Source organism: Aptenodytes forsteri, unplaced genomic scaffold (assembly GCF_000699145.1).
Source record: "Aptenodytes forsteri isolate BGI_AS27 unplaced genomic scaffold, ASM69914v1 Scaffold757, whole genome shotgun sequence".
Lineage (NCBI taxonomy): Eukaryota > Metazoa > Chordata > Aves > Sphenisciformes > Spheniscidae > Aptenodytes > Aptenodytes forsteri.
Window position 1 is genome coordinate 14,982 of NW_008795572.1, and position 18,438 is coordinate 33,419.

Genomic DNA, 18,438 nt, shown 5'->3' on the forward strand with positions numbered 1-18,438 from the left:
CTGTACAAACTGGAGAATTAAAGAGCGTTCTGTTGGTGTGATTTGGGCTTTCTTAGCCTGTCTTAACCTCATTCAGAGAAATAGTAAAGAAGCCCTGAGCCTTTCTGCTTCTAGTGATGAAGCTGCACCTGTCTGGGATTAGAGTCCTTGAATATCCTAATGTAGGTGCCATTTAACTTGAGATTTGAAAATGCTTCTCTTGGTGGTGTCTCATAGTTGTCTGTTATATTATTTAAGATGTTACTTATGCTTGCGTTTGGAGTAGTGCTAGAACTAGTAAAGGTAGCCATAAGGTTTGTCTGAAACTAGTCTGTGGCTGTTGGATTTCTATTCAGCAGAAATGACAAAGATGAGGTACGGGATAGCTTCCACGCCTGAATTCTTATCACTTGCGTTTTTGTCTCCTCTCATTCGTGAAAGAAGGTGAAAGCTTTTTGCTGTGGAGAGGTGACACTCTGAGAAGGTGAACTTCTCTTATGCTCTTGTTTTCCTGTGGCCCTAGAACTGAGAATGCTGTGTGGGATCCCCATGCTTATAGTTCACTTCAGTACTTGTTTGAAGGGTTGAGTCCTAGTTAATCTGAAACTGAGCCTGACAGATACCACTACCAAATTGGCAGTATCTGTCACACTCTTTGGTGTGAACAACTCTCTGAAGTATGCAAATCCTCTTCCATCTTCTGTTTTCTAGAGAATGGCAATGACTAGAAATATTTTTTTAATGGTGCTAGCTCTGGATGGAATTAGAAGGTCTTCAGATAAGGATTTATTGGTCTGGATGTAGCTTGCAAGAATATTTACATTACACTCAAGTGGTCAGCTGCACTGCCTTACTTCAGCAAATCCTGGAGTTTGCCACAGTTTCATTTTATGCACTTCACCTCTGCACCACAGTAAGACAACTTTAATTTTACTAATAGTCACCAGACCAGGAAATGTGGGTGTGGCTTTTTTTTTGTTTTGATTTGCAAATATAAATTTTAAAGCTAGCTCTTTTGATCTGTCTCACAGGGTAGTCCCATGGATAAGTTGTGATGATGCACAGAAAGTGCAGTGGTGCTTTATACTATAATAGGAGTGGTAATTAAAGCTAATGTTGTTGCTGAGGTTAATGCTGCCATACCACAGCCAAGGTACGAGAGAAATTCTTCTTTCCTGCCTTATGCTTCTAGGGACTGATCTTATGGTCCAGTGAGTGGTTAAATAGCAGCTTTCTACTTGTATGAGTGAAGTCATTTGCTTCTGCTTTAAGGAGAATAGGTATTCAAAAGTAAAAGTTGAAGACCTCACTGAACACAAGGTAATCAATGCATCTGGCCATATTATTGAAGATGACAGATTACCTTCAACTTTTCATCCCCTCCCTGCCCTTTTGCTGAAACTGACTATTCTGATGGTCTCAATGTGTGGTAATACTCCAGGAAAAAGTGAAATGGTATTTGGAAGAAAAAAAAATACCAAAGATACTATGAGATATGTGAGTCTACTTGCATTAGAGGACTGTGTTACTCATTAGTTGCAGTTAGATTTCTGGTAGTTAAGATTTTGGTAAAATGCTAGTGGAATGCTGAGTAGTTCTTCTGGTATATATTGTTATAGTCTCTTCTGTGGCCTCTAAGTGATACAAAGGCAGAGATACATTAAATTAAGTTTCCGGTTTCTTTAAAGTGCCATTGGAATGTTGATTTCCTGCACCATGGTAGTTGTTTTCTTCTGAAATATGAAAGCAGCATCTTGGTTATCTGCTTGGTGATGCGTGCAAACACCAAAGCTGTCAATAGTCTAAACAGATCCCAACAAGAAAACCCAGCATGTGTTTTGGAACTCTTTTCCACTGTTTGGACAGTTCAGTAGTCCAGAAAAAAATGCACTGAATATAAAGTTCTTGTTAATGTGATACTTAACTTGAAACAGTGTTATGACCAACACATTCAAAAGTAAATACAAGCCTCCTATAGCTGCAGGTTGTTGTTTTCTGTGTACTAGATAAGTAGGCTCAGTTGATTCACAAACTGATTAGATTTTTATGTGATAAAGGAATGGAATGATTGATAAAATGAGTGGTAAATCTGTCATTAGTCAAATCTGCCACTTTAGTGATCCTATCCTTGCTTCAGACTGCTCGGAGTCTATTTCTTAGAATTAAGAAACAGCATGAGTTCTTGGAGATTCTGTTGCTTTTCAACAGCTGATTTTAAGTTCTTCATGCTGGGTTTTTCACAATCCAGGAGTTAGAGGAAAATCTAATTTAATTAGGGAGTCAGTTATATTTGAGAAATCCTCATACAGTCCCTCTATGGCTTTTAAATATCTTGAGGCAAGACCAAGCTTGCCTGCAAACCAATATTGAACTGGCATTAATAGCTAGCTAGATACTGTTGACTCATGTCAGTCATCTTAGTGCTATCTTACTAAAGACAATAAGAAAAAAAACCTCTTAATTGTGCCTGAGTGTTATAGCATACTTGTATTTGGAATTCTAGTCTTTGGTAAGTACCAGAAAACCCAGATAGGCCCTCTGGGCAACCAAGTTGAGAAACATGTTAAGTGTAGAAGTTGTATCTGTTTATATCCTACAACTTTGAGATACAAATATGACTTATTTCAAAGCAGTATCAAGGTCTTTCTTAGTTGAGAGCAAGCAGATCCTAAGCATATTTTTTCTGTCTTACCTTCTCACTCTCTTGCAGATCTTGGAGCTTGAAATGCCTATTGTAGTAACAAAGGCTTCCCAAGTTGAACAAATGTTATGATCACTCTGTTTGGATATAGCAGAAACTGCTAATTTGGGAGTAGTGTCTTGGCAGATTATTTTGATAACCATCTGTATGTGGTAGTGGTGTGTTGCCAACTGTTCAAGTAGTGTTGCCAGAGTTGGGTTTAGGATTTGTTAGAGTTACAGTAGCAGCGGCCTGAGCAGACAGGCAGGATTTTGAAAATGTAAGGGTGTTTCTGGTTTTGCCTTTCCTGCACTCCCTTTGTAACATCATGTAATCTTACAGAGAACACCAGGATAAGTAGGAATGGGGGTTTTGGGAACTTGGTTCAGAGAGCGTGGGTACTGAAGAACTTGTTCCATGTCATTAGAGGAAGAAGTATTGACCTACTAGGTAGAAGAATAATGTGAAGAAATGCCAATGGAACCTACATATTTGTAGCTTAGAGTAGTGATGGTGGAACAGCTAGAAGCTTACCTCTCCAGTGATAGGCAAGAAATCCTCTCCTGTTGTATACTTGAACTTCAAATTAAAACACAGGATCAGAATAATGAGCAAGATTTTTTTTTAAATATAGAGGAGGCTTGTAATGGGTGTTTCCTTATGTAAGTAGGAAACTTGTGCATGTTTGTTTAGTAGTTGTAAATGTTTGAAGTGTTTCACATAGGCCTTACTGTGGGAGGGATGGGGACAATATAATTACTTTTCTCGTTTTGTACGTTTAGGACTCGCATATCTTCCTGTTCCCTTAGAAGAAAAAGATTGTTCTGTATTAACTGGAAATGCTGTCTCTTGTTTATTCCTTGCACACTCACAGAAAGCCACGAAGAAAACTGACAAACCCAGGCCAGAGGAGAAGGATGACCTAGATGTAACAGAGATGAGTAATGAAGATCTTCAAGAGCAACTTGTGAAATATGGACTAAATCCTGGCCCGATTGTAGGTAGGTCAACTGCACTAGCAAATATTCATCCGTTCAACATATTTCTCACTGAACCTCAGTTCTGAGTACTCTAAGCTTCTCTGATACAGTTGCTTATTATGTTTGGTACCAATACTGTTACAATCCTACTTCCCACTTAAGATGTTTTCATTGAACTATTTACATTGAGAAGACTCAAAGCATTGCAGTGTAGGCGAGTCCACAGTTTGTTCCTCTTGTGTTCTAGGCCAGCTGGAGATGTTTCAACTTCTGTTTTGAAGCTGTGTAACTGTTAGTTAAAGTTCAGTGCTGGGGTAATTAGGTCTTCTGATACAGAGGTTGAGATCTGGGGCCTGCTTAAATAGAAAATACATCTTACATAATAAGCTAATAGCATTGAGAGCAGAATGAGAACATGGAACTTCCCCTTCCCTAGAGCATTTCCTACTCACTGCATTGTGCAGTAATGTTTTCCTTTGCTAATTTTTTTTCTGGCCTGTCCTGGTTTTGGCTGGGATATAAACCAGGACCCAGCCCCTTGAACCTAGTGTTTTATCCTGCATGCTAACCTACATCAGGAGAAGTCCTGACCCCAGCTTAATCTCCTGCCTTGGGCACTCATATGTGATGTGTAATCAAAGCTCCTTGCCTTTCAGATTGTGCACTAGCCTAATGGCAAGGGACTTTGATTTCACAGCTCTTCAAAAAAATATGGTCGCCTGTAGTGTGCTGAGCCTCCTGTGGAATGTTCTTGAAATCCTGGGTGGATGGAAGTGTCAGTGATAGAACCTGGAGTCCTGTGTCTATTTAAAGTCTTATGCATAGTATTTTCCATTAGCTGTTTCTGTATGCCTTCCCATTCAACCTATTCTTCTTGGATAGTGCTCAAGTCTTCTGAAAAATTCAAGTACCAATGCAGTTCACTGGAAAGATGTTCAAATTTGGTCTAAGTAAAAGCCTTAGTTCTTACAGGGTATGGATTCTGTTTCTTGTGAGAGTCTGCCACTTCTTTTTGAGGGTGGCTTCCTCTTACCTGAAATCTTCTAAGGTTAGTTTTCTGCAGCTAACAGCTCAGGCACCAGTCACCTCTGCAGATTTTTGCCAGCACAGTCCCGACATGGAAGTATGTGCTAGACTTGATACCTTTTAAACAGCTGTCCTCTTAGATCAAGTGTGCCAGCCTGATGGCTAGATGCAGCAAACAGAAGTTCTGTTGTTGCTGCTTACTTGCAACACCTCTGATGCTTATTGGAATGAATTTGCCAACAGGGCAAAGGTTAAACTAAGTGGGAAGGGGTGCTAATTCCAGGGTGAAGGGATTAAGAGGATAATGGTGGAATCTGCATGGAAACTGTTGCCCTTGCAATATCAGTCTCACTACATTTTTTGTGAGGGCATAACTCCTTGTGTATTGCAGCACATGAAACAAAACATCTAAGAAGCTGGTAAGTTCCCTTTCCATAGAGAAATGCTTGTAACTTTCAGTGTACTAACAGGTCTAAGTCTATCTTAAGAATTCCCTTAAACCAAAAAGTTAGAAGCCTTAGACATAGTTATATACCTAGAGGTATATGCTTTGGGCCATACAGATAGATTAAAAATAAAAAACATGCGTTCAGAGATTCCCAAGGAATATATAACAGGCAAGTTGTAGCAATCAAGTCAGGAAAGATGAAAACTGTATCTTTAGCTTGTATCCTTCCTTGTTATAGCTACTACTAGGAAACTTTATGAGAAAAAACTGTTGAAACTGATGGAGCAAGGTCCAGAACTGAAGGCACCTGTGCCTCTCCCAGCAATTTCTTCAACTGCTGAGAACACCAGACAGAATGGAAGTAATGATTCTGACCAGTACAGTGACAATGAAGAAGGTAAGACTTAAGTGGAACTTGCATGTGAACTATTCAAATTATACATCAGCAATACTTGCAGTAGAAGAAATATCTAAGGAGGGCATGATCTTGCTGTTAGGTGAGGCTTTAAGATACTGCTGTAGACCATGTGAGTCATGTACTTGATCATGCAGTACTAGTACAGTTATCCAGGTGCCTGTTCTGGGAAAAGAAACTTTTTGCTACTAAACTGTTTCCTTTTGTCCATTTTCCCCAGATTGGAGCCTGTAAATCTGATAGGTAGGAGAACTGCGTATGAAGTGTTCAGTGCTGTTTGCACTTCATCTTTAAGTGCAAGCGCAATTTTGTCTTACGGTGCTTACTGTAGTTATCTTTGCTATGGGATAGTGTATGAATGTTTGTTTAATAAACTGCTGTACTTTTTTAATATTGTTTAATGTCTCATGTATGACTCAATCCCTCTTATGCTCTGTTCCTTATGGACTTAGTTTGGGGTGGGTTGATTGATTGGTCTTGGGTGTGGTTTTTGCAGTTTTAATATCAAGTTTATATCCAAAAAGTGTAGGAGTGGGGGAAGTGGAACCTAAAACACACCGTCATACATCTTACAAAAAGTAAAAAAAGTGTAGGCTTTGAAGAGTGTCTTGAATGGAATGTTAGAATATGCTTATTTTGTGTGGTTTGGTTTTGGGGGTGGGGTGGTTTGTTTTTTTTTTTTTACAGGAACTTCCATGGAGACAGGACAGAAAGGGTTGAAATACAAGTAGGAACTCGATGGATCTCCCTTGCATATTTGGGCTTTTTTTTGAACTTTAATCTCTTGCACTTTCAGGCGGGGAGGGGGATGTTAGATTTATTTAGTTATTTCGTTATTTATTTTTAGGATAGCCAAGAGCCCAGTCACAACTGACAGCTATCTCCTTATACTTACATATGCTTCATCTAATTACCAAACTGTTCAAACACTGGGGGGGGGGACCAAAACCAAACACATCCCACCCCTCCAGCAAAAAAAAGTTTTCTATAAATAAACTCTAAATATGTTGGTATAATGCTATTAGAATTTTAGAAAGGGGTTGGAAATAATACATCCTCTTACTGGTAAGATGACTGCTAACCACTCACCCTTCTTCTGCATCAAAAAGGAGTTTTATATAAAAGGATCTATTTTAAAGGAAATGAAACTAACAGCCTAAACAATGTTGAAAAGCTTCAATACCCTTACTACAATCAGTAGTATAATGGTACTTTGGTTAAAGTAATTGCAACTTGATACCAGTTTCTAAATGGAACTGCTGGATTGGTCAAAGCTTATCTGAAATGTAGGGGGTTTAGGACAAAACTGAAATACTAGGGTCAGTGTTTTAAAATAATTTTTAAGGTTATTGTTCAAAAGTCTTTGTTCTTCTACATTCAATGGAGAAACTTGCCTGTATCTTGCAACTTTTTAAGAAAATGGTAACTCATAACAGAGTTATGTTGCCTCTTAAAATGAATTTTTATTAAAATACAATTGGTTTAAACTAGTACAACAACCAGTAGTATTATAGAAACTAGTTATATTAAAACTGGTTACAGATCCGAAGACTGAGCTGAGGCTTGAGAAGAGAGAACCATTGAAAGCCAGGACAAAGACTCCAGTAGCACTCAAACAAAGAAGAGTTGTTGAACACAACCAGGTATGTTTAATTTAGTGGCATCTGGAATGGCTACTAACTGCAGATGATGTGCTCACTAAATACCTTACTACTTCTAACGTAATCACATTTGACTAATTGAGCTATGCTAGTTTTTTAAAAGTTCTTTCAGAAAGCCTGTACTAATACAGCATGAAAGTCTTGTGAATTAACTATAGCTGCTGGTTTTAGCCTGTCTGATAACATTTAAAATTACGGTCTGCTAAAAGCTGTTTGTCTGACTTGCCAGCTGCTGTAGCACCTACTAGAGAGAAATAATAGGCAACCTTAACATGTTTAGTTTTGGAAACCTGACAGGTTTTTGAGTCAGATGGGCTGATATCATCCTGTTGGATGTTTGTAAACAACTTGATTCAATAAAAGAAGCTGTTTCTTAAAAAAAAAAAAAAAAAAAAAAAAAAATTTTAAAAAAGGGTGGGGGTTTTTTTGTTTTTTGTTTGTTTGGTTTTTTGGAAGTGTTTTTAAATACATATACATCATATTTCTATCTATCTGGTTTGATATCTATAGATACATGTATGCATTTAAATACATGTGTAATGACTGATTTAAATACAATACATGAAGTAATGTTCTTCTGTATATGCCTATATTTATATATATAGAACTGTGTGTGTACACACATGCACTAGCTATCCATATAATATTTTTTCCTCAACTATGCTTGTAGCAGCAGTACTAGAGCAGACATTAATTTGTTGGAAAGCTTCTCTTAAGAAGAAAAATAATAAATAACAAGTTTAAATCTCGCTGTATGTACCACTTGTCCTTTACCTTTAAATAATACTAGTTCTGTTGTCTCGGTGAAAGAGGGATTTTACAGAAGCACCTCAGGTTTTCACACTGCTGGCTGAATACTGGATTCAGTAGTTGGTGGCTGATCCGTCCTTGTGATGTGACAGTGTCACTAAATACCCTGTTCCCCAGCTTAAGTTACTTAAGATCTTTACAGTGTTATTCATCTGACCAAGAAGTAGTGGACTTGTGCTACAGTAAAGGACTTGTATAGAAAACGTTCAGTGACTCAAAATCTGACCTGTTAATAGCTTTGATGTATTTTAGCAGATCAGTGACTTTTCTCACTCCTTTATAGTATGGTAAATGCCAGATACACACTATCTAAATAGGAAGTATGTATGTATAAACATGCTTTTGCTATGGGTGTCTCTTAAAGCAGGTAACACGCTGCTATGTGAGCTTTGGGTAATACAACACAGTTACGGAGATCCATAACTAGTTCTGCTTATTTTTAATTGGATTTAAGATGAACACATTTCACTTCTACAAATCAAAACACACAGTTCAACACACAAAGTATTCCTTAATTTATTCAGGCAACTTCTGCTCGTGATGGTCTTTATAATGGGAATCTGAATCTTGAGGTTCTTGTATTTTAAGGATTACTTTTTTTTTGAATTGCTATTCACCCAGAAATCCCTGCCAGCCTCAGTATAATAGAGGTATTTAATTCAGCTATCAACAAACAAAGCTTCCTAGTTTTCAGGAACCCACTTACAGAATAAAAGGGAAGAGATACAGTGATGTATTTTTGTGGCATTTTCAAGTGATGAGTGTTTACTCAATTTTTTTGTCATCCACTTTCACTGTAATAGCATTAGGTCATTACTGTGTTTTGTCTTGCAATCTTTTACATGTGCAGTATAGATGCAATATTTTGTGACTTGCATATTTTAATTACCAGTAGTTAATCAAAGGAATATCACTTAGATTAATCAAAAAATGATCTAATTTCAAACCGATGCCAAATTCTTCAGAAACACTTAACTCTATAGTTTGTTAAACCTTTTACCTTTCAACTCCTGACTGCTGTGTTTAAAAAAAAAAAAAAAAACAACAAAAAAAAAAAAAACCCAAAAAACAAACCACGACCAGCAAAAATTTACAGCTGCTTGAATCCAAGAACGACAGTGGTTTTGGCTAGCAAATGTGTGGTCATATATTTTGCTGAGAATAAAAGTGGAAGACAGGGAAGATGTTATCTTCTTCTTCTTTTCCTCTTCCTGTGAAATTGGATCTTAAGTTTGCAGCTGATGTATCAAGTGACCGTACTCATTCTGCAGAATTATATGCAACTGTCATGCACTGTGTGGCATTGGCTCAAAGATTATGAGGCTCTGAAGAGTGGTGGGGCTGAATTGGTTGGTAGTGTGGTCTGAGCAGACTTGTTAGTCACTTCTAGGTCCTGTCCAGCACTAATCTTAGTCCAGATGTATGTAGCTGAAAGGATTGTCATTTGGCATGGATGGATGTTGCTGTTCTCTTAAGAAAAGAGTGCAAACAGATAGTCTTTAAGCAGGTTGGTGCAAAAGAAATTGGGTGGGGAGGTTGAGCAGGCTTATGGGTCTTACCAGTCAGTTAGCAGTGGAGGGCTAGATGAATTTGAGCTCTGCTGTTTGTGCTTAATTGCCTCCTCATAGTGAACTGGAAAAGTTGGAAGAAAACCCGAATTTGAATGCCCCCTTCCAATCAGGTATGTGAATATAGAGTTAGAGTTCAAAACTGAGCCGAAGGCCTCACAGTAGATGGCACTGGACAGAAAGAGGCAGGCTACACAACTTAAGTTTTAAGGAGTCCTAGCAACGTAGAGCTACTCTCTCTCCTTGAGACTTTGTATAGTGACATTCTGTGTGTGCTGTGTTCTCCTACTCCTCCCTGCATTTTTTTGACTACCTGTATAGCTGGGCTTCTTAAAAATAAAACAAACAGCATTGCAGCTGCTGGCATACAAATTTCATGTGCCATACACTCAATAAAAAACTTCGTAAGTGATAGCTGAGGTAAACTCATACTCTATAGCTTCACTGCTCGTGAGTGATATGACAGTTAAAAGCACATGTGGAATAGTACTTGTGTAATACACCATTGTAAATTTCTCTGGTTATATACAGGGTATTGGTGTACCTAAACATGAGTATTACATTCTAACAAGGTTTATTTAGTTCAGATATTTGTGGGATAAGCAGACAAGGCCTGCTCAATTGACAGTAACGATAACTATAATTGTAGACAACTCTTTTTTTTTTTTTAATTTTGTCTGTTGAATATGCTCTGCTGAAGTCTGGATGGGTCTTAATGCAGTAGACTGTTTTTTTCCTAGACTTTCATGCAAGAAAAAACTTGGTACTTAAAACACATGACTGACAAGCATCTGAAGAACTAAGGAGAGAGACTGTTATTTACTGAAGTACTTTTAACTTTTCATTAGAAGAAAACTAGTTCCTAGTCAAACAGCCTGGGGCAGGGGAGCTCTCCATTAGTAGGAGGAGGGAGTTGCCTTTCTGCTTTCTTGAGTGGAATCACTCTGAAATTAGTGTTTTTCTCTAAGCTTCTAAAGAAGAACACCTCTCAAATAGAAAGTGTTTGGGGGTGAGGTGGGGAGCCATGATTGAAGGTTGCAGGTTAAGCTTTTCTTAATAGGGAAGAGAAGCCAGTGTCTGGTGAATATATAAAGAGGGGTTGGGGGATCTTTCATCAGAAGTCTGTTTAAATTGAAAAGAATATTGGAGACTTAGGCTGAAATCTACAATTCTATACAAAACATCTGAATCTGTTTGCACTTGAGGCTTGTGCATAAATAAACATCATAAATATACATCATTTGGTTTTCAAAGTATTTCAGTGACTTTGGAGTAAAGCAAAACACTTGTGCTCCCTCTGCGGGAGATCTTTCATCAGAAGTCTGTTTAAATTGAAAAGAATATTGGAGACTTAGGCTGAAATCTACAATTCTATACAAAACATCTGAATCTGTTTGCACTTGAGGCTTGTGCATAAATAAACATCATAAATATACATCATTTGGTTTTCAAAGTATTTCAGTGACTTTGGAGTAAAGCAAAACACTTGTGCTCCCTCTGCTGGATATGTAGCAGCTGTAATACAGACCTTACATTAAGAATCATAAAGCTGCTCAGCTTCTAGTTTCACTGGAGTAACTTTGAAGATACAAGTGGGAAATGGATAAGAGCATTGTTAGACTTTTTTTTCTTTCTCCTCTCTTGATAAATATGTATTTTCCAGCCTGCTCTCTTAACACATTGTTTTGGAGCTAATACTGTTCCAGTGCAGTTATTTCTGCTGTTAGACCTGTCATTTACAGTTGCACCAGTCTGTATAACTTCCATCAGCACCGAGTGTAACTTGGTAATACATCAATGCATGAGGTGTTAATGTGCAAAGATTTCAGTATTAACAAAGTAATAATTTTTATTTTTAAACTTAACCAAATAAAAAGGAAAATATTGTATATAATCTAGAAGAAGCAGGCCCTCGTCTCCCTTTCCCTCTAGGTCTATGTTTGGAATTAATTTTGAGGAGGATTTTTTCTTTGAGCATGAAACTTGCAATGATGCATCAGGAATGATGTGTGTTTCTTAATGGCTATGAAAGTTTGGCACTTCATGTTGTTACTTACATTTGTAAAGAACTGTGTCAGACTTGATCATTTAAACCCACTGTTATGTGAAAATTGTGTGAGTTTCATCTCTGTATGTGGAAACTTTTAAGACTATAACACATCTCCCCCTGCCCCCTGTGGCTGGAGATTTAGTTCCTGTTGAAATATAGGTGGCTGTGCCTAAACCATTCCCATCTCTGCTTGAGAGAATAGACCCCAATCTGGGTAGAAAACAAGGCGATGCTTTCTGCTTATGCTCATAGATAATTTTTTTTGTGTAGGCAGGTGACATAATGGGCCTGAAAGGTAGCGTATCTGCTGTCCATGACTTGATGTAACTACTTGTAGCATTAGTTATTTCACGCTATTGCAGTGAGCAGATTATCAGTTTTTACTGTTGGGCATTATCTAGTCAGTTCTGTATTTGAAAAATAATGTGCTCTGACATAAGTATTGTGTTCAACACTACTAATCTAGCTAGCTATTCATTATTGAATGTATTAGGATCCAAATTTGTTTTCGATTGTAGACACACTGCTTCTGGGAGTATGCATGCTATTCTGGCTTTTGGTTGTGGGTATCCAATGTTGAGAGCTGGCTTTCACGTATTTGATCATGTGTTTGATGCTTGAATAGACCTATTCTCAAGATGGAGTTACTGAGACTGTCTGGACAAGTGGATCTTCAAAAAGTGGACCTCTGCAGGCATTTTCTAGGGAGTCTACAAGAGTGTCAAGAAGAACACCAAGGAAAAGGGTGATGAGAGGCTTATTATAATAGACAAGCTTTTTTTTCTCACTATTAGGGTCCCAGTGGCTATTTTATTCAATTGTTTTCTTTTGTTTGTTTTAAACAAACAGGTGGAAGCTACAGCACAGTTGCCTGTAGATGATGCTGTAATAACAGAGAGTACTCCCATAGCTGAAACTATATTGACTGCAAGCAACGAGACCCTAGTAAATATGCTTAGTAAATATGTTTAATAAATCATGGAAGTGGTATTCTTCTGTAATATATCTTTACTGACAGAATCATTCTGTTTTGAACAGATAGTCTTACTTTCCTTAAAACAGTCTTCTATTCAGTAGTCTTTGAAACCACGTATTCAGTATCTGAATTAGTACCTAATGCTGTTCACTTTGAGATGGGACTAGGTAGACACCTAGGTTCCATCTAATGTCTTTTGGGGGGGAGGGTTGAGTAGAACCACTTTAAAAGCTCAGATCTTTTCTTAATTTATTTAAGTACATGCAGAATATCTGCTTTTAAGTTTGGCTTTTCTTGCGAACTAAGTAGCCTTTATGTTTCTAAATGGCTTAAAAGAAACTACTTGGAATGATAAGCAATGTGTTTCCTGTGCTTATTTCAGAGTATCTGTTACGTAACCTTCTTGAGTTAACTCCTAACATGCATATATGCAGTGCACATAAAGGTTTTGTTGTTTGGTTCTGCCCCCTTCTCGCTTTTATTTTGTATTTTGGCTGATTCTGAGTTTGAACAATTTTGAATCTCGGCAGGTTGTCAATAGGGTGCCTGGAAATTTCAAGCATGCAGCTCCTACACTGTCAATCAGTGAACTCTCAGACATGCCCAGAAGAACACCAAAGAAACCATTGATGACAGCTGAAGTAAATAAATTAAAACTTAGATTGCTATTGCTTATTCTCTGTGAACAAGATTCTTGTGTGTATGTGCTTACTCATTAGTACAGAAGGGGTGGAGGATGTCACTGCCCAGGTGGCACTAGTCAAAATAGACTAGTATAAAAGAGAGAATATAAACTAACCTTTATCTCCCCTTTTCAGATTTGGGTGTTTGGGTGTGTGTGTGGAGATCCTGCTTTTCTCCCCCTCCCCCCATATGTTTTGGTTTGTTATTTCTACTTGTGCTGCTGTTTTTCTGTACAAAATGTAGGGGTTTTTTTCTCTTAATTTCCTTGAATAACTCAAAGACAGAAAAAAATTGTGGGTTATCTATCTTTGATCTTGTAAATCAGCCTATCCTGAAAAACCACAATGTGCCTTAATGTAGGGAATCAAAGAGTAGGATTACTTTAGACCAAAAGCCTGAATTTAAAAAGCATCTGTAGATTCCTGTCAGTTATTAAGAAAGTAAAAGAATTATGTTCTGTTAACCTATTAAAGCTGTCAGAATTATATACCTTTTGGAGAACTGTCTAAAGCACTTGCAAGTATATGTAATGTATTAATTTAGTACTGTAATATTGTGGAAATTCACATGACAAGATAATGCTTGGCTGAATTTAAATGGAGTTCATTGTTTTATGTAGTTACTGTAGATAAAACTTGTATCAACACTTGTGAAGCCTATGCTACCAGTGGGTCTGAGACTTCTGAAATGGGCTGCTTTATTGGTTTATAATGTGACTGCAATGTAGACTTAGTTGTCAAATAGAAGGTTGTGGGAAGACTTGATATTCTGTTTCAGACTGCCTAAAATTTTTTCAGTTAGTATTCTACTGTACTGTGGCATTGTTTATTACAGCAAGAAGAGACAGACTGCCCACATCAATGCTTTTTTAATCATGTTGGCCACAACCAGTCCTGTGATCTGCTCTATAATGTGACTGCAATGTAGACTTAGTTGTCAAATAGAAGGTTGTGGGAAGACTTGATATTCTGTTTCAGACTGCCTAAAATTTTTTCAGTTAGTATTCTACTGTACTGTGGCATTGTTTATTACAGCAAGAAGAGACAGACTGCCCACATCAATGCTTTTTTAATCATGTTGGCCACAACCAGTCCTGTGATCTGCTCAACACAGCCATGATAGAGGTGATGGTTAAGTTTTTTGATCATCTGCATCATTGGCTGGCAGGTGTATTATATTTATACAATGTATTCTTTATCTTAAAGGAAACTGAGGAGAGCACTGAATGCTTTAAGACACCAAAAGTGACCAGACAGCTGCCACTAACAAAGGTTAAACTAAATTCTAAAACCCAAGAAGTAAACTTCTTGAATGTCACTGGGTGACTCGTTCATTCTTACAAATTGCACATGGTTATGGTCACCGAGATAGCTATGCAGGAGCTTTTTGTTTTGTGGTCTGTTAGGCCTATAACTGTTTTTGGTTTCCTAGGTGCTGGAGAGAACTCATACAGAAGAACGAAGAGTAGAAAGGGATATTCTTAAGGAAATGTTCCCTTATGAAGTATCAACACCTACAGGAATTAGGTATTACTAATGTTTATGGGGGGGTTATTTCTCAGTTCTTGTAAACCTATTTAAGCTGAGAAGCATCTTTTGATTATATTGCTGGATTTCTGAGAAACAGTTTTTGCACTCTGGCTCAATGACAGTTGAGATGATCACCTATCTTTTCTGTTCTACATACATGGTTTTGTTAGCCAAAACAGTCTCTTCTTTATTTAAATTGGGGGTGGGAGGACAGGATAGTACTGTAGCAGGAATTATTACTGGAACTTCTGGATGCTGGAGGTTAAATGGAAAGGGCTTCTCTGTGGTAATGGCTCACAATATTGAAGTTTTTGGCTAGATGCAGCTGCTTTAGGCCTGCTGTTAAATTAAGGAAAGATCTCCCAGCATAGGTTTGAGCTTTCTTTTTGAAAGCAAAAAAGAATTTTCACACACCCTATTTTTTTTTTCCTTTAAGTAGCAGTCCTGTTGTAGTCAAAGACTACTCTTAGCATGAATAAGCATGGCATTTAGGAAGGGCTATTACATTTTTCTTTGCAACTTTGTATTTAAACAAAAATTGAAACAACCCTCTGGATAATTAAGCAATTCACAAAACTTTGTCCTATTTAGAGAATATGAGAAAAAGTTTCCCTGTGTTAAGATGTGAAATCAGCTCCTGTGTTTCCAACATGTTAATTATAGCTTCAATTTAAACTGCAATTGCATAAAGTCTTACCATAAGGAGAATATATGGTACCAGTTACTACTACTGTGGCATATCTGCTCACCACTCAGCTTTGTTCTCTCTTGTTTTGAGGTTTATCAGTCTAGTTAAACCTATACCACTTTTTTTTAAATAAATCATGCACGTGTACTCCTTGTATATAAGGACTTGGCAACGTATGTGGGTTTTTTAGCCCTTACTGCTTTGTCTTCTGGCTCTGTGTATTGGCTTAGCCATCAGTAGATATTTTAATGGCCAGGGACAATCTTAGGTTTAGAAATCCCAGTGGGGCTGCATAAGTGATCGTTAAAGATGCAGACAGAGAGAGATACTTCCTGGAGTTTTACTGCCAGTTATGATCCATTGATTATGTGGATAGGGTGAAGTAAAGTGGCATTTGAGGTTTTTTAAGGGGTGTGTGTTTGAACACTGAACTAACTTTAAAAATAGTAATGATAGCCATGCTAGAGTTCAAGAGGCAGATGTTTCAGGTACTGCATTCACTAGAAATAATTTTTAGTTCTTCAATTATACTAGAATTTTCCTGTATATATTAGATTGCTCTTTTAAATATGCAATATTTTAATTTTTTTTTTTTAATTGACAGTGCCTAGCTGCCGTAGACCGATCAAAGGAGCTGCTAGCCGGCCTATAGAGCACAGTGACTTCAGAATGGAAGACAGTTTCTCTAAGTATGCTCCAAAATATGGTACCTCAACTGACATGAAGTCAGAGAAACCACCAACAAAAAAAGAACGCTCCATTCCCCTGTGGATAAAAATTCTTCTCGTTGTTGTTGTTTCGGTCTTCTTGGCTTTGGTTTATCAGTCTATGGAAACTAATCAAGGAAATCCTTTCTCTAAGTATACGAATACTGTCTCTGAGGCCAGTGCCAAATGAGTATCTTTCTGAAAGGCACACCTGATTTGATCTCCTGTTTTTAATTCTAGAGAACTCTTCTGCCCTCTTATCGGCTCAAGGACTTCTTACAAATAATGTGATTGGAACCTGATAAATTGGATAAATGAAGCAAGATAATATTAAATGGACATCGGTAACTTTCTGGACTTTGGACTAGTAGGAGATCACTTTGCCATAGGAGTAACATTTTTTTAGATCTTTGAACTTTTTGTAGGCTTTATTTTTTTAATGTGGACATCCTTTAAATTCGTTTTTGAGAAACTGTATATTTGTTTTTGCAAGAACTTGGAAGCTGAGAAGGGCAAAAATGTAGTAAAATGTGAAGCTGTGTTTTTAAAACTTTTCCTTTGTACAGAAAAGAAGTTGTACTTTGTCTCTATAGATTATTGTGGAGGAGGATTTTAACACAGGTGATAAAGGGAAATGCATTTTTGTATGCATTTTTTTCAGTAACAATGTAACTGAATTTGATCTTTTAGGATGTAGGGAGAGTACGACAACCTTTTCTGTAGATTACTGTAACTTTTTAGTAAATGTAACTGTAAACCTGTTTGCATTTCTGTAAAAGTCTTAGTATCATATTAGTAACTCCGTTTAAGCGTAACATCATTTAAATGTATCCCTTCATTTTAGTGCTTACAGTGTTGTAGGAGCTGAATACAAATCTAATTGGCAAGAGATGTCTTAGAGAAACTTATTTATTAGTAATATGTGTGGAAAATAAAAATTGCATCAATATAATTTGCAACTAAAATACTTTTTTGGGTCAAGGTTGTTATCTGAAGTAGTCTAAATTCTGACTTCAGCAGTGGTCTTTTTTCTTCTTTTTAAAAAAAGCGAGGTCTTTCCAATACAGCTTTCTGTGATTATCTTTGAATATTCATGTAGAGAAATATTCTCAAAGCGTGAAAATTCCATATGAAGTTTTATTCTTGTATGAAGAGGGCATTGCTGCATTTTCTGCTACAGTTTCATCTTCTAAGGTGAGATTTACTACTTTCATGCGGTTGAATATTTTTCTCAGTGGAAGCATGCTGAAACACTCTATATTGTGTAACTTAGTTGAGCAGGCAGCTGACTTCACTAGTACCAATGGAGAGTGATAAGCAACAATTTTTTTAAAGTGAATGTATACATTTTGGTGTGCTTAAATCTGCAGCATACAGATGTTCAGTCTTATTGCTTGGTACAAAATCGCAATAAATCATACTACTTATTCTTAAAGTGCTACTTATAAAAAGCTGCGAACATTAGTTAATAGTCAATATCTTTTTACTCTAGGTACAGTTATTGTGCAGACTATAGCTATGGGAAGCTTTACTTTCTGAATAATTTAGGACAAACATGGTAATTTGTAGCAAAGCAATAGTGTGTTTTTTTTCCTGTTAAGATTAATTTTTTTCCATTTAATCTGCTTTTTTGAGTACTCCAAATAGCTAAACTTGTGTCCATACTATAGAAAATTGTAACAGAAGACATTCACTTTTGGTGTCAAAATGCGGAAAAATAAAAATGATTTTAATGTGTGTGGATTTTCCTTATCAAAATAAATGCATTGCTGAAAAGCAGCAAAAGCAAGACAACTGATGTATCAGTGGTGTCATTTTGTGCTGCTACAGTCTTCCATGTTTAAAAAAAAAAAAAAAACTCTGATAGCAAAACCAGAGCAGTTCATGTCAACACTTGGTGGGAGGAATATTCATCATACTTGCACTATAATAAGTTTTACACCATAATCCTTTAGGCTATGTTAGGCCTTTAATTTGGATGGGAGGAGAAGCTAGTCTTCATTTGCTTTTCAATGCTTAAGGAACTTCCTTTTCACTTTAAATTATCTTTCGCCCCACTTTGCTATATGTTTTAGTGTGAAATACATCTTTCTGTTCTAGTTACGTGAATTACTTTCAGTTGACCTCCTTCAGGGATACTATTAGCATCATAAAAAAAAAAAAACAAACCCAAAACAAACAAACCCCAAACTGAACTGCAATGCAATTAAATGTCATCATTCTTTCATTTATGCACT

At 37.0% G+C, this 18,438-nt stretch overlaps 1 protein-coding gene across 1 annotated transcript; it reads left to right on the forward strand.

The window, feature by feature from the left end:
• The first annotated feature begins 349 nt into the window (after nucleotides 1-349).
• TMPO (thymopoietin) lies at nucleotides 350-17,995 on the forward strand. Its single transcript, XM_019472838.1, has 12 exons — nucleotides 350-354; nucleotides 1,260-1,434; nucleotides 3,534-3,660; nucleotides 5,352-5,510; nucleotides 7,071-7,171; nucleotides 12,243-12,362; nucleotides 12,467-12,562; nucleotides 13,124-13,234; nucleotides 14,312-14,401; nucleotides 14,483-14,548; nucleotides 14,709-14,803; nucleotides 16,106-17,995. The coding sequence occupies exons 1-12, from the start codon at nucleotides 350-352 to the stop codon at nucleotides 16,389-16,391; spliced, it is 1,431 nt and encodes a 476-aa protein (XP_019328383.1). The 3' UTR covers nucleotides 16,392-17,995.
• The last annotated feature ends 443 nt before the right edge of the window (nucleotides 17,996-18,438 follow it).

What these genes read in the sequence shown, in the direction of transcription:
- TMPO (XM_019472838.1), top strand. An exon ending in CTGCAAGCAACGAGACCCTA is followed by an intron (nt 12,563 to 13,123) that starts GTAAATATGCTT and finishes GAATCTCGGCAG; the next exon opens with GTTGTCAATAGGGTGCCTGG. An exon ending in TCAACACAGCCATGATAGAG is followed by an intron (nt 14,402 to 14,482) that starts GTGATGGTTAAG and finishes TTTATCTTAAAG; the next exon opens with GAAACTGAGGAGAGCACTGA.